The 15999-nt window shown below is 38.9% G+C and overlaps 2 protein-coding genes across 2 annotated transcripts; both read right to left on the reverse strand.

Moving 5' to 3' along the window:
* Positions 1 to 85: 85 nt before the first annotated feature.
* On the reverse strand, positions 86 to 5497 carry LOC111798882 (uncharacterized). The gene is made up of 14 exons (XM_087125225.1): positions 5477 to 5497; positions 5244 to 5309; positions 4196 to 4373; positions 3388 to 3540; positions 3140 to 3195; positions 2893 to 3012; positions 2718 to 2804; positions 2513 to 2579; positions 2380 to 2415; positions 1831 to 1866; positions 1679 to 1749; positions 1488 to 1537; positions 837 to 1003; positions 86 to 268 (listed from the first exon to the last, which is right to left on the reverse strand). The coding sequence occupies exons 1-11, from the start codon at positions 5495 to 5497 to the stop codon at positions 1718 to 1720; spliced, it is 852 nt and encodes a 283-aa protein (XP_086981351.1). The 3' UTR covers positions 86 to 268; positions 837 to 1003; positions 1488 to 1537; positions 1679 to 1717.
* Positions 5498 to 5614: 117 nt separating this feature from the next.
* Positions 5615 to 15593, reverse strand: LOC111798489 (uncharacterized). The gene is made up of 22 exons (XM_023681668.2): positions 14443 to 15593; positions 13985 to 14100; positions 13639 to 13847; positions 13335 to 13454; positions 12984 to 13112; positions 12773 to 12898; positions 12601 to 12656; positions 12430 to 12529; positions 12163 to 12280; positions 11822 to 12031; positions 10465 to 10795; positions 10170 to 10263; positions 9892 to 10000; positions 8362 to 8633; positions 8153 to 8280; positions 7765 to 7999; positions 7298 to 7483; positions 6923 to 7212; positions 6663 to 6846; positions 6335 to 6577; positions 6158 to 6243; positions 5615 to 6077 (listed from the first exon to the last, which is right to left on the reverse strand). Exons 1-22 carry the CDS (start codon positions 15270 to 15272, stop codon positions 5930 to 5932), a joined length of 4320 nt encoding a protein of 1439 aa, XP_023537436.2. The 5' UTR covers positions 15273 to 15593; the 3' UTR covers positions 5615 to 5929.
* Positions 15594 to 15999: the final 406 nt, after the last annotated feature.

Raw genomic sequence — 15999 nt, forward strand, 5'->3', positions numbered from 1 at the left:
ATGGCGACTTAATGAGAGAGCAAAGTTTGCAAATTATTAGATTTGCTGTTGACATGTGTGTAGGCAGAGAATGAAACAATGAATATGAAGAATAATAATATAATTAGTAGTTTTAGATTATGCATGAATCATATCCATCATCTTGAAGTTAGATGTTGGAGGCATCTTTCAGAAGAAATATACACATTTTCAAGCAATTCGTACAGGTACCTTTGGAGAATAATACCTCGTATGTATCCAACCAATCCTTTAGCAGAGATCTGAGTAACTGAAAATTAAAAAAGAAATGAAAAGAAAAGAAAAGAAAGGAAAAGAAGAAAAGCTCTGAATAACGAATAAACGTTGCACTAAACTCAAATCTTGTGCCACAAAGTTGCAATTTCTCTAAAGTTAATTGTGTGTGTCTAAAAGCATATCTAAAATTGACCGTTCAAACTAACAAAGTAGGTCCCCAGCTTACTCTAACTATACTTTTAAAAAAAAAAACTGACGTAATTTAAAATGCTCAAAAGCACACGCATGTGTTGCAAATAACACTTTATTGTTGAGATATTCAAAAAAAAAAAAAAAAAAAAAAAAAAAAAAAAAAAAAAAAAAAACTTAGATTGTTGCTCTTGAGACATGGAAAATTACAATGTTCAGTAAGAATATTTCTCCAAAATACAAACGTCCTGAAATTGCTTTCAGAACATGAACTTTCTTCAAGATAAAACTGTTTTAACTGAAAATACATCACTATTAGATAGAAGGAATAAAACATGGCATCAACAGAGATCAGGTATTAACAAAAATGTGCTTGCTCAAATGTACTAATTATTGAGAAAGATAAACTGGACCTTAATGCTTTTCCTTGTTTTCAGAAATCAGAGTGACCGTACAAGGCTTGAAGACAGCAATTCCTATGTTCGATGCCAGTCTGCCAGACTAGTTTGATTCAAAAGAAGCGATTGGTCACTTTGACTTAAACTTGCTGCTGACAGAATCATAGCTGGAACATGACTAACTGCAGAACAGTATATAAATAAATAGTTATATCGAGAGCTAATAAAACAGTTCTTTTTTCTAGAAGGAAGCAAGATAAACATGACTACTTAATTGAGCATGATAAGTAGGCGATTGTCAATGGAGAAGAGAGAAGTTTTTGTGCAATTGAAGCTATATCCTCCAGAGTTACAGCGTCCGCAGCTTTCAAAGATAATCACTTCACATTATATTTGCAACTTCTAACAGATCTTAAGAAATTAACACTCTTAACTAAGGCCAGAATCCCTAGAGTGTAAGTGCGTAACCAGGAGGCATGATATATATCATTTAGAAAATGTGAACAAATGATCATGTAACAGAATGCAGTTCAATGAGGGAAAACAGCATAACTAAATCTCAGATCTTTGGAATAGATTTACCCTCCTAGTACAAGGGAAATGAATTAGAAATGAATGGGCCATAGTGCATCAGAGTAAGACTACAATAAATGATTTAGACCGTACCCTTCACCATATGTCAAAACTTGTTGACCTATGTCCTCTGAAGCAACCACCTACAAGATACAATTCCGCAACCACAATCAGTGGACACATTCTCAAAGATTAACATTTTCAAAAACTGTATTATTTTTATTTCATCAACCTAAGATCCAGGCATGGTAAGGCCAACGAGAAGAAAGTACAATGATACATACCCTGGATTCCAAATTCATTAGCACAGATGAGTTTATTGACTATTTGGCACGATCTAGCTGCCCCTGTTCAACTGTAAACAGGGATATGTTATCAGTGATCTAGATAAAATGGTTCTTGTGGAAATGCTAGAGAAGAGAGAATCACAAATGACCTTTTTCAGGCGTTGCAATGGCTAACAGTTCACTAGCTGCAATATGGAAGGATTTTGGCACGAAATTAGAACCCTCAAAAAAGTATATCATCAACCTAACAATTCTACCATCAAGATCAACACAGTGATTCTGCATTATATCATGTTAAATATCAATCCAAAGAGAATCATTACAGTAGTTGCTTGGATGCCAAATATGCCAGTGTTATTGTAAATACTGCTGAATGCTGAAATCGATTGGACCTGTGGATACTCATTTAAGACCTGAAGATATGCTTACCACATCGATAATTACAAAGAAGTTAACACTAGAAAACATACAATATGCGTAAATTAAGAAATATACATGCAGAAGAAGGTTATGTCTGTCTAGAAATAATTGCATAATAAACTATCTATATGACCTGACTTGGCAGGCGTGAGGACAATATTTTGTCATGCAAGTATAGGAAATACAAATTCCTCCCTTCAAACCCCACCCCCACCACCCAAGAAAAGAAAAATATCTCAGATGTATGGCCGTCAAAGTCAAAGAAATTTAGGACTTACACGGCCGAGAGCTCATCCCCTTTCCAGGTCCACCAGCTGAAAAAGACCCTCCACCTCCCTTCAAACCCCACCCCAAGAAAAGAAAAATATCTCAGATGCATGACCGTCAAAGTCAAAGAAATTTAGGACTTACACAGCCGAGAGCTCATCCCCTTTCGAGGTCCACCAGCTGAAAAGGACCCTCCACCTCCCAGTAGCATCTAAGAGATGAGATACATTATTGCCTTTGTCTTTTCACAGTGAAAAATTGCAAAATGGACTAAACAACTAATGGTGTATGATCTAAACCCTCATGTCATAAAAATCACTTAAGCACAATAGATATCCATTGTTAAGACCTGAAGAACAGTTGAGGCCATAGCATCCTTCTCCTTATGCCAGCCGCCTGGGAGTTCAAATGCAAGAGCAAAATGTGTCCTCCCGTCCTGAAAGAGAACAGTTAACGAATGATGCCTGGAAATGAAGGCTGGATGCTAGAGTATACAATTTAGATGATACACACCCCAGAATCACCTTGATGACGATAATCGCCCCCATTGTACACTGATTTTGGCACCTCACGAGGAACACTTCGAAGGTCAGATAGAAGTGGTTCAGCAATGGATAAGAGTTACTCGTGTTCAACGCCAGATGCTGCAAGTAATATCCGAGTTACAGTATAATTTTCCTGAAGGCAGAAGCATGACCAATAAAGAAGTAACATCATCAAATAATTAATTATAAAAATAAATATGATATTATAATCTCCTACTCAACTTACATCAACAAATTTCTCCAAAACTGTACCACTCAGACTATTTATAGCAGACTCGGGGGCTAAAAGAGAATTTGCCAAGGCACCAAAATAACCAACAGCATGTTAATAAATAAACGTAATTCATCATTAATTATATGGGTGCACATGGACAGATTTTGAAAAAACCAAATCTATGGGTGCACATGGGTGCACCGGTGATGTTTCTGATGCTACTCTTACACCATTTGGCAGAGTTGAGATTTTCGTCTTACTAGGTTCAACATAATCTGGCAATGGAGACGGAAGATTCACATCCGACAGGGGAAAGTCTAGTGGAGATGATATAGAACGGTCTCGAAGCAACCAGCCAAAGAGACCCCCAGAAGATTTGTACTTTTGAGGCAACAGCACTAGAGCTGGCAAATCTATACAGCCCATTGTTTCATGTTCGAAAGCAAAATTATCATCATTATCCATCGAAGCATTTAATTCCCGAGGTCTTATGTAGATGCAATATCATATTTCAAGCCATGGTAGACTCAAAAGCTCAATACACAAGCACGTCTCTGCAAAGATCTTATACCATGCACAGTACTCGAAGAATTATAACTATTGTTCATGTTTCCAATAATTTAAACAATGACAAAGACGAGCATTTATACAAATATTAACCGAATCGCGGTACAGAATAAACCAACAAGAATTGAATAGTTACAAATAGCCGCTATATTATTAACACTCGAGATATAAGAAGTCACTACAATTAAATCAATAACCTAGCAGCTCAACATGCCGAAAGACTTCGACGCTGTTATCCTTCACCATAGAGAATACAAACACTCACTTCAGCTCCAATCTGGTTTCTTAAAAATTACAATTCGACGAAACAAACTATAAATCACGACGTTCACTTCGAGAAAGCAGAAAGACTTCCATAAAATGGAATTCAGATCCATAACAAAAGAAACTCACAATTAAAAGCCAAATCATCGAGAACGACCACATGCGATATACCGTTCGATTGCATTCAGATGCGCATTGGAACAAAATATGAAAAAAAGAAAAATCAAGTTTACTAACCATTAGAGACCTGATTCGTGAAGCTGCAGCTCTGTACATGATGATCGAACACAGTATCTCTGCAAAGCGCTTGGTAATTGAGCGCCAAATGGCAAATATGCCCAAAGTTGAGGAATTCGCGCGAATGCAGAACAGGAAATTGTGATGCGGTATGTTGACACGTGCGTACTTCAATTACCTATTTATAGGCTTAGGAATAATTTTAAAGTAGTTAAAATATTTAATTTTAGTCACGCTGAAAACTATTTTGAGAATTCAAAATAATTTTAATATTTTAATATTTGGTTGTATGTTTTTAAATGCGCTTCAAAATTATATTCAAACACGTTCTACAAGACAATATTAAATTATAAGTTCAACTAATGTTTGTTCTTATATATTTAATATTTTTTTAAAAATAAATAAAACTATTATATATAAAATTAAATTTGGTATATAATAAAAATGAACTTTAAATCAACTAATTAAAATATATATTAAGGATTCATAAATTTTAAACCATAAAATTTGTCCAAAAAAAAAAATTACAAGCCTATTTGGCGTAAAATTAAAACGAAGAGGACGACGAGCCCGTTATACAAGGCCTTTGAATTTCCCGTCATGCCTTATACCTTATGCACTTCGATGAATAAAGTGTTTCATGGATCCCTAGATAGTTTGTGGTTGCAGCCCGATCATAGGAAAACATAAAATTCTTTTGGTACGAAAGATAGTAAGATTGAAATCATACAAGATGGAAACGTGTAAACTTAAATCATCGATGATCGTGTTGAAGAAGAATCATAGTTGGAGTTCAACTCCAAAGCGTCAAGGTACCTTTAAAGAGTTCGGAAGATAATGATGGACCCGAGATTGTTGATGTGACCAAATCAAATTTCAAGTAGAGACCGACGCATCGGTCTCCTTCAAGATGGTAATTCCATGCATATGAGTCGAAAGTAAAACGACACAAAGGCAATATGTTTTAGGTCTATAAACTCATAGCCAACCTACACCCACATGCACAAAATCAAGCCTTACGCTCGGTAGGTTTCATTTTTTGGCCTACCCTGCAAGTCGGGTTCGACAAGCAGTTCTTGTTGCAGCCAAACCGCCCCCGAGCAAAAACCCTCAGCTGAATGTTACTCAAAAACCATCACAAAGCTGAATGCAAACCATCACAAAGTTCTAATTTATGTTCTACAAAGAATGCTAGTAATCACAGTAACTACCAAAAAAATTCAAACCATATATATATATATATATATATATATATATATATATCGTTCTTACGAGTAATACCGTCTCGTAAACCCGGTTCATCAGCCAGTTTCTTCAGGCAAAAGTGGAAACAAAACAGTCTAACAATCTATAAAATTAAAGCTTCCATTCTTGCAGAGCTCTGAAAAACACAAACATTCAGCATCGAAAACGGGAACAAAGATGACAACGGTAGACGAATTCATAAGATTATATGGTAATAATACATTTGAGACATATCTAACAACCATCGAAGCGGGACACGCTATAATATGTACAAAAATACACACGGGGCGACGAAAAAATATTGGATAGAGACTAACTCAACAATTTATGTATATGTAAGGGTAAACAAAAACTATGCAAATTTTGACTAGGACCATAAGTTCATACCTTTGCAAACTATACTATACTATCCCTCAATACAAACAAATTAAATTATAAAAAATCAATATGATGTGTATCAATCCCATTTACCTATCAATGCACGGTTTTTCACGTCTGCCAGAACGCATCCGGGTCGTTGCTATACAATGAGAAGTCCTGGATTTCCTGATTCGCGACGTGCCAATCAACGAGTCGTGCTTGAATAATTTTGCAGAGTGCCAATCCAGCAGGAAGCATCCACCATTCACTATCATCCCTGCATTTTCGACAATTGCGATCGAAAAATTAATACTTCCTCTAATGACGAGACCGAAAAATTGATTTAAGTCGACTCACATGCTAAAATTCCAGGTCTGAAAGCTGGGATTTTTTCGATTTGAACGGTATAAATAATTAATTAACCCACAAACGAAAGCAACTACCTGCACGACACGAGAAATAGCCAAAAATAAATTCAGATCTATATCTCCGAGCTGAAATTTTAGTTAAAAATGGCGGTCGAGAATTACTCACAACATTAATCATGGACGTGATGTTCCACAGACCATATACACGTGCCAGACCTGCTGAGCGTCGAGGTCCATGACTGAATAAAGCATTAATCCCAGCAGGAAAAGGCGATAGCAGACCGAGAGGAAGGACGAAGAGAACGAGAAAGAAATAGAGAAGAGAAATGGAGTACATCTGTAACAATGTGAGCAAAACCAAGCTAAAATCTCCTAAGAGAATCATGGAGATTACCAGACCAACAAGATCCTGAGGGAACAAGACGATGGAAATCGGAGTTAGAATGGCATTATCGAAAGGTATAGCCGAATTCGAACTTCAGTAGAACAACCACCTGATGGCCAACCGGTTTGGTATTGTAGATCGTGAACGAGAGCGGATAAGATATATCCCTCTTCTCTTTAAGAGCTTTCAGGCTCTTTGCCTGTATAATTCCACCCAATATTCGTTTCTGAACCATCTTCTGCTCGGTTATTTTTAATTGGTCAAATGGCTTCTTATCCATACGTCTAGGTGAACTGCACGTGTCGACGGGAACAAATTTCAAATAAACCGTTAAGTAGCAACAGAGGAAGTTAGATTCAAAATTATTACCATGACTGTCGCTCGGACAGTAATAATTTACGTTGGCCTTCAGCATATGGCTGCACGATATCGTTCTCCAAAGCAGATAACAATAATCCGAATTGGCAATATCCAGAAGCGGTGGGCTGAAACCAGGCAAGATCGACCCTCACACTATAAGCACATAGAGTTGGATTAGCATGTGTTTCCAACCAACTAACTACATGGTCAAAAGTCTTCTTCAGGTGTCCACAACGAACTAAGCGTAGTTGAGCATTGAGTCCAGCCACAAGCCGATACCAAATCGTCGGTGGAATGGACTGAGAAATCATTCGTTTATAATCGTATTGAATAGCTTATCGAAATGAATGAATTCTCAACTATAAGTCGATATAATTGACAAACCTGGCCCATTAACGAGGTCAGAATATTATCGCTGTGTAGAGTGAAAGGAGCCATGTAACTTCCATCTCCCCCGAAGATTACTGAGACGGGTAATCTTTGTTGAAGACGAGGAAGATCAACTCTCTTTTCATCTCCACCGAGGAAGAAATCCACATACGCAAGCATTAAATCAGGAGTAGCAGTAACCTGAAGTAACAAGTTATTAATGAAAGAACGTGGTATAATTCGTATACGTTCGATTAAAAAACGGTATCAACTGAATTACAAAAGTAAATTATATTTGTAAAGTCCGTTCGCCACGAAAGTATTGCCCTGGCAAACATTATCAATTCAGGTGTCGAACAATCGACGTCATTCAGTTGACCAGAATGAGAACGTTTTAGTTGACCTCAATGAGAGTATTATTACATACAGCTTTCCTAGCAATTATCTCAATGCATTTGATAACATAATTTGTGAACGTTTACCTTGAGACCTTCATAAAGAGCACGTGAACGGCAAGAACGCAGGCAAGAGTGATCATATTCAGAGCGAACATACTCGCGAAGACGTTGCACCTTCTTTTTCCGACAGTGTTGTAGCCACGACCATGCCAGTGGATAGGAAAGAATAGAAAGAATACTGTAGATTGATCCTTCCCACCACTGATAAGTAGCTAAATCATTTATCTCATCCACAAATCTATTAAATGCATCTTCAAATCTGCCAAGTAAAACACGTTCTCAGACGATGTTCATCATACACTCGGAAAAAGTTCGAATCAAGCAGAAATTGAACCGGTCTTCGCTAAAGAAATCTGAAGATGATGATCTCCGAAATATCATTCACCTACAAAAGAAAAGTGAGAATGCTTACACAATTTCTGCTACTTGTTCGGGAGGGGAGTGAGAAAGGTGCCACGGTTCACTGAAAGTATTCGGGCCCATGAAATACATTCTATGCACGTGACTTTTGGATTCCTCCGTTCGATTTGTTTCCAAAACCTGAAAGACAAAATTATATTTAAAACTAACTCAAAATTCCTGCTTCCACAAGGCTATTCAAGTGTCAAGTTGAGGGCAGACCTCATTCAAGGACTCCAGGAAAGGAAAAGAGTAATCTATTCTAGAACCTTGTCGAACCGGTACCGTTGCTGGTAATTCTTCCCCGCCAACATATTTCATACGTGCAACACTTAACACCAAGGCTAAAAGGATGAGGAGTCCAACAAGAATAAGACAAAACAACCAAGGACCTCCGAAAGCATATACCAACTCTTCTAGAGCTGTATAACATTGCGGCATGTGATATCGGTCGGAAATGCATTTGTAGGGACAAGGCCTTTCAGCAACACCACCTATTAGAAGCATTCAAATTTTTCTTTTTAGAATAAGATAAAGCATTGTGAAACGTTTTCTTCAAAATTTCTCACAAAAGATGAAAATTTTATATAGCTTCTTTAGCCTTTAACAATCATTTAGTCCTATTTCCCAGCATATTTTGATTTATCTTTAATAGATCGGTTCTCCCTAGCGAACCGAGCTATTATCTCTCCATCTTTAAACGCCCCGTGAAAGTTGCGAGCCTAGAGAAGTCTATTCCAGAATTTTTTGGAAAGGCGCATCCAAAGAAAGTGGGAGCATCCTGGTTAACTGGAAAACTACTTCTGTTCCTACTTGTAAAGGGACCTCGGGATCGGTAATTTAAAAAGAGAGAGTGGAGGTTAATGAAAGAAGATGATGCTTTGTGGAAGGAGGTTTTCGCTCGAAAATACTCTTTTAAGAAGAGAGATTGGATTCCGAAGCCTCGTGGGCTTAACAAAGGTTCTTGGAAATCCATCTTTCGGGCCTGTTATACATCTGACAAATGGTATCAAAGCAAGGGTGACGAGCTCGGGAGGATAAGTGGATGAATGACTGGGCCCTTAAGTCCTCTTTCCCTAGAGTTTCTAATGTTGCCTCGTTTAGAGAAAGAATTTGATGACGATGGAACTTTAGAATGGATCGAGTTCCATGGCCTAATTGAGACAAAGCGGAGGATTCTAAGTCATGGATCCTTAATAGAGGCGATCGGTTTTCCGTCAGCAATCTAACTCCCTAAACTTTGTGAACATCTAGCTCCCATCAACATTGATATGTCAAAACCGATTTCGGGACTAAAGTGCCCAAAAAGTGAAAGACTTCCCAAGGGTTTTCTGTCAAGGGAAGAAATACATGGGATGTTCAGCAAAGAAGGCGGTCGACTTGCTCCATGTCCCAAAACTGGTGTGCTGTGCAGATCGAACGAAGAAAATCAGAACCACCTCTTCTTTTAATGCTTGGCGGCTCACGACGCTGAGAAAACTTCGGCTTGAATGGAACCGAAGGGTCTTCAAAGTAAATGCAACTAGCATCAATGAGTTATGGGAGTCTATTAAGCTCTTTGCTTCATATACAGGCTAATTGGAGTCCTTTTTTTAACCTTTTGCCTAGTGGGGATATCTCATCTCCCCTTATTTGTATATTCTCCATGGTATCAATACATATTCTTTGATTCTTATAAATAATTAAAAAAATGTTCCTGAACCCCGAAAAGAGTATAACTATTAATCAATAATGATCACAGCAAGACCATACCTCGAACACTAACATAAATGCCTCGGTTCGGAAGCTCATGAGTCGGGCACTTGGTACACAGAGCTCTATCAGATCCAGTGGCATTCTTAAATGTTCCAAGGGGGCATTCCTGCAGTCTCATTTGCAAAGCATGGACAAAAGAATAAGTAAGATGTATTAAAGTGGCCATCAAATTGTGAAAATTTTAGGACATACAAAAACGTTAGGCCCGTTGGGCGGTGGGAGGGCCTAAAATTACATCTAGAATGATGACGATAAGTTATGACCTGAGACACTACCTCACAAAAGATACCATACAGCCCTCTGGGGCAGGCCTTTCCGGTGATAGTGCCGTTTTCGCCATCAGAACCATGATAGCTTCCCACGCCTCCCCTGAAACAGATTAGAGCAGAAAAACAGCTAAAATCCTCAATGAGTAACTCAATTTTTAATAATATGATCATCAAATTAAAAACTTATTCAAAGTCGTATAATTATTTGTTGAACCTATCTACCCAGTTGGATGTGTTCGAAAAAGCTAATCGTGAGTAAAGATAACTAATGTATTGGGGGGAGAGATGAATCGGCACGAACCCAGTATAAATGTTTCCTTTCGCAACTGCTATAGGTTGATATGCATCCCCAACTGGTATATCTGACCAATGAAAATGAACCCTTCCACCGCCACCGCCACCCCCACCATTTGAACTTCCTTGTCCCCCAACAGCTGAAATGACAGAAGACTCGCCGAGGGATACCGTTTGCACAAAGAGAAGAATTGTTCCACCCGATCCACCTCCAGGACCAACATTCAACACTTTCGCATCTACTTGCCCTCCAACATCTCGCCCGAAGGTTTCTCCATCAGCTTTAAGGGACCCATTGAGAGATAAACTTACTACCGAGTGCTCTAGCGACCCCATCACTGTACAAGGATGCAGAGAATAAACGTTGGGTTCTTGTTCTTTTTTGAGAAAAAGAGTTAAATGCTATATTCTAGCCATTAGAACTGATTATCCATTCAAGGCATATTATAATTTCATATTTATAAATGGAGAGTTCTATACTTACATTCATACCACATGTAGATACAACTTACACAGACAGGACAATTAAAACTCTTTATCAATGTCCAATAGTACAGGTAACTATTTTATTTAAGCATCAAATGTGAAGTAGATTATCTCGGATCTATCTAGAATTTCAACATGCCTCTAGAAGAACAGCAGGCTGAAGGCTGAAGACGAGCAGCTCAAGCCTATATATAACAATCCAAGCCCACCGCTAGCAGATATTGTCCTCTTTAAGCTTTCCCTTTCGGGCTTTCCCTCACGGTTTTTAGAACGCTACTGCTAGAGAGAGGTTTCCACACCCTTATAAAGAATGTTTTGTTCTCCTCTCCAACTTATGCGGGATCTCACAAACCACCCCCTTTCGGGACCCAGCGTCCTTGCTAGCGCTCGTTCCCTTCTCCAATCGATGTAGGACCCCCCGCCAATCCACCCCCTTTGAGGCCCAGTGTCCTTGCTGGCACACTGCCTCATGTCCACCCCCTTCGAGGCTCAGGCTGGCACATTACCCGGTGTCTGGCTCTAATACCATTTGTAACAGTCCAAACCCACTGCTAGCAAATATTGTTCTCTTTAGACTTTCCCTTTCGGGCTTTCCATCAAGGTTTTTAAAACGCGTCTACTAGGGAGAGGTTTTCACACTCTTATAAAGAATGTTTCGTTCTCCTCCCCAACCGAGGTGGGATCTCACACTATAATAACAAAAACTATATCTTGGAGGATAATTAAACTGACTAGATAGCAAAATCCATAACCGGTGAGACTAAACAATATATAAGCATAAGGAATCAGAAAAATTGTCAATTATCATACAGATGGAATGTCATTGCAAGTAAATATAACATCGAAAAATAATAATAATAACAGAGTCGCAATCATACCAATAATCCCACCGCCTGCCGTTTCACCAGCAAGACTACCATTTCCACTACCACTTCCAAGTTCACAAGGTAGATCAGGGTCCCCATAAGCAACACCACCGTCGATGAAGGTGCCATTATAATATCCATCCCCTCCTTTCCCACCATGTCCACCACCCGCACCAAGACCGTTTTCAAAAATTCTTCCTCTACCCACACCATCAGTGCAGCCTGCACACAACCAAGCAGAAAACACGGTGAAAGACCAAAATACTCGCAATTCATATGCGGAACATGCTCAACCTTCAGTTGAGATGAAGCTGCTGGTATATTAACAAAATAATCTGAAGACAAATGCATACCAAGACCAGATGCACTAATTGCACCAGATAGATAAACAAATATATCTCTGACCCAGTGAAAATGAATAACAGATCCAGTTACGGTGCCTTCAACGGTTAGATCTTCAACTCGACAAATCTGCCGAAACAGGCCAAATGTCAGATTAGACAAAGAAAAGAATGTTCGATAGAATGAATTATCTACTAATCCGACCAGGAAAATTTCAAAAATAATAATATCCCACACAAATATAACTACATAGTGGGTCAATCTGGCTAATAGGACACCTGTAGTGTAAAGGGTAATGTAGAGTTCACATTACAATCTTCAGGGGGATGAAGTAGTTCTGCCGGGCAATCAGAAAGTTCGCAGTAGAGCTGTGGCCTCCTGCAATTTATAGAAAAGTTAGGGAATCGTAAACGAAATAACGGATCATTTTCATACATTAGAAAACTTACGTCTTGTTGGCATTTGAATCATCCAGAGGTCCTCGGAGATATGACTTAGGCCCAACCTTAATATTATCAAAGTAGACATTCAACAAATGGTACTAACAAAAAACAAATAGAAGGGCATGGAATCCGACGAGAATTCTAAACCGGAAGGAAAGTTGACCATAATTCAGCTTACATAGATACTGAAAAACAATGATAGTATTAGACGTTGTGCTTCGATAACATTGCCTGGTCCAGTAAGATTCAGGTATCCTTGTCCATGGACGCCTAAGTTCGCATTTGAATGTATAGAAGATGACTCCTGACAAAACAAACAGATAAATGAGCATGAATTACTTCATTATAAATTTTAATCAATATGATGTTTGTGAAGAAGGATGAAATACCCTGAGAACCAATAAATTACTGGCTTCAAGCAGAGACGTAGCTACGATATCATTGTCTCCACCGTTTATATGTATTTTGGAATTCCACATTAAGTGCATTTTCACGAACATGCGAAGGGCACCATATATCTGCATGTCAGTGGGAACACAAATAGAAATGACAAAACGGGACAGATTAGTTTGAATCTTGTCATGTGTCCAAGATGTTGTGTCGTGGCGCACCCATGACACCACAAGTTAAAAGGGACGTATCGGTCCATGGTTAAAAATGTTAATCCAAATAATTATTTTTGAAAGAAGGCTCAAAAAGTAATTTTTGACAGATGGGAAACAAAACGCTCCGCTACTTGCCTTAATAACGGAATTACTCATAAGAAGCTCTTCTGCAATTAACTCGAACTCAGATGAAGCATAATGTGCAAGCCCAAAGGACAGGACTGCACCAACTGATAAATGAATTTGTCCTTGAACCTACGAGATGAATCGGCAGCAGCATTTCATCATTCAAGTATAGGGTATCGAACAAATAAGATACTTTGAATCAAGAGAGTACTAATCACACCTAAACTTTATTTATAGGGTCTCGGAACAATGTACTCGTAAAATAAGTAATCATACACATAAGCATGCAAGAATATACTGAGAGATCTATAACCTGTACACGGCTCCAAAACAAAGGAACCAACGCCTTAGCATGGTTTTGAATATACACATTTGTCCAAAGTGGCTGCTTGGGAAATGTTAAAAGAAGGGTATCCGTCTGCGTCGATAAGTTTCCATTGCTGACAATAAGGCTCCGAGGGACGGCATCATAATATGTTCCAGCAGCACCCGCATTCTCCGAACAGCCATAACTCCTCCCCCCTACAAACAACGGTCAAAGCTCAGAATTAGATTCGATGCATTGTCGTTCTTTCCCTTCCGTGGACTATGAAGATATTAGAGCAAGAACGCGATGACAACGTTCAGAAAAACTTTCAATTGGCACAATATAACCTCACCATGAGCAAAGAACTCTGTATTGTCATGCCGGCTAAAAACATTAAGGGAAATTCTTCCACCTCCACCTCCAGCAAATCCATTACCACCAATTGTACTTAACCTGCCACTTCCAGTCCTGCTCTTCACAGAGGAATTGTATTACCTGGGTGCTCCTAGATCACTTGCAAATAATGATTTAGAACTAAATGCTTGAACCTATCCTATATAAACTGAAGAAATGTATGAGAAAGTTTCTTCAGCTAAAACTATCAAGAAACTTGAACTCCTTGAATTACTCTCCTGATAACAATTTGATTATTTCAGTTCCGAATCGTCGTACCACCGAAACCGTACGAAGGCTTATAATTACAAATAATGTCACACTGTTTCCCTTAACTCATAGTTCCATCTCAATCAATCAGCTGAACAGAAGCTTAAAATATATAAAGAATCATGAAAGGAGAGAGGAGAGAGTTACATTCTGTGAGCTTTGATGTAAATGCTGCCACCGGAACCTCCCCCGCCCTTGATACCGCCATTGCCACCATCCGCATAAAGACGGCCACTGACTTCTATTGAGCCCTTTATTTCAAGCCAAATTCTCCCACCTCCTTCCCCGCCATAGCTTTCTCCTTTACTGGTTGTTCCACCTTTACTCCCGAAACTCCATGGTTCATCCAAAGAAGACCACGCGTATGTGTCTCCACCCCAAACATCATCTGGGAGTTTGGTATTATCCGTCACACAGCTCGCTCCTCTACCACCATGCCCCCCGCCAGCTCCCTGAAAACCCGACGGCGTTCCACTAGTCTTCGCCGGCGGATCTCCAGCCAACGCCGTCACATTTATCATAGACCCATCAACCAAACTAACGTTTTGAGCATCGATTCTCAAAGCCCCTGCAACTATCAGCGAATTAGGACCTAAAGTAAATTCCCGGGTCATGTTTATCTGTATCGTGCAACCCAAGACGGGACAACTTAAAATCACACCAGGGAGAATATACAAGCTCCCATTTCCCTCAATATACACATCATCGCGGAAGGTCAAGCTAGAATTCAGCTCGCAAATGGTGTTAAGCGACCCGAATCCATTGAGATCAGTCTCGCAGGAAAATGATGGAGGATGAGGGAAGGGGGCAGGTGGGGGAGGTGAAGGAGGGGCGTAATCTCCATGGAATAGATCTCCATCATAGCTGATGATCGAGAACTCGTCACTAAAATCAAGTTCGACACAAAAGCTGAAGGTGAGAAAGGTAAAGGAGCCGATAAATATAGCTTGGAATGAATAAAAACGGGGTTGAGCCATGTCTGAGACGAATTAGTGTCTGTTAAAGGCAGGAAATGTGGATGGGTTTTGCAAAATTTACAAAACCCAGATTGTAAATGAGAGAAAAGAAGGTGAAGGGGCTGAATTTGGGGGAACTGTTGGGTGAAATAGTTTAATTGGAGAGAGTTGAGTGGAAAATGAGAGTGAAGGAGTGGGAATTAGAAAGTGTAACGGAGTGGGAATTGAAATTCGAGGAAGTTGAAGGAGTTGTGTGATAAATTTGGAAGTGAAATCAAAGAGGAAAGTGAAGAACACAGGGGAAAAGGCAGACCCGAGTTTCCACAGCCGGAGGAGAGGAGGACGGAGACGATATGACACGTGCAACACACGTGGAAAGATTCATACTCTTAACCGCTAATTTCCTTATATATAGCCCAATGGGCCTTTGCTCGGCCTACAAAAATAAGTAAACTTTTGCAATTTTAATTTTAATATATTATATATTATATGTTTTGAAATTATTTAGACTCCATTGGATTGTCCAATTCTGTATATTTTATAATGACAAATTAACTTTAGATACGTTTTGAAATTATTATTTTTCTGCTCTTATTCCAAATGGGTTGAATTATTGGGAATTTTTTAGACTCTCGGGAGTTAGAATTATCTGTATGAACGAATGCATAAATTATATACTCAACCTTACCAAATTCTTAGATAAATACTATCTTCGTAGTATTAAAATTTGAGTTTTTATGTTAAAAAT

The sequence above is a fragment of the Cucurbita pepo genome, chromosome 7 (genome assembly GCF_057944985.1).
Source record: "Cucurbita pepo subsp. pepo isolate OVF chromosome 7, ASM5794498v1, whole genome shotgun sequence".
Lineage (NCBI taxonomy): Eukaryota > Viridiplantae > Streptophyta > Magnoliopsida > Cucurbitales > Cucurbitaceae > Cucurbita > Cucurbita pepo.

Excerpts from the sequence above, each read along its gene's own strand:
- LOC111798882 (XM_087125225.1), bottom strand. The coding sequence starts at position 5,497 with ATGAACCGGGTTTACGAGACG. Across the intron at positions 2,416-2,512 it reads GGGGATGAGCTCTCGGCTGT|CTGGTGGACCTGGAAAGGGG; the intron begins GTAAGTCCTAAA and ends GGTCTTTTTCAG. Across the intron at positions 1,750-1,830 it reads CATTGCAACGCCTGAAAAAG|TTGAACAGGGGCAGCTAGAT; the intron begins GTCATTTGTGAT and ends CCCTGTTTACAG.
- LOC111798489 (XM_023681668.2), bottom strand. The coding sequence starts at position 15,272 with ATGGCTCAACCCCGTTTTTATTCATTCCAAGCTATATTTATCGGCTCC. Across the intron at positions 8,634-9,891 it reads CATTTATGTTAGTGTTCGAG|GTGGTGTTGCTGAAAGGCCT; the intron begins GTATGGTCTTGC and ends TGCTTCTAATAG. Across the intron at positions 7,484-7,764 it reads CTCTTTATGAAGGTCTCAAG|GTTACTGCTACTCCTGATTT; the intron begins GTAAACGTTCAC and ends TTGTTACTTCAG.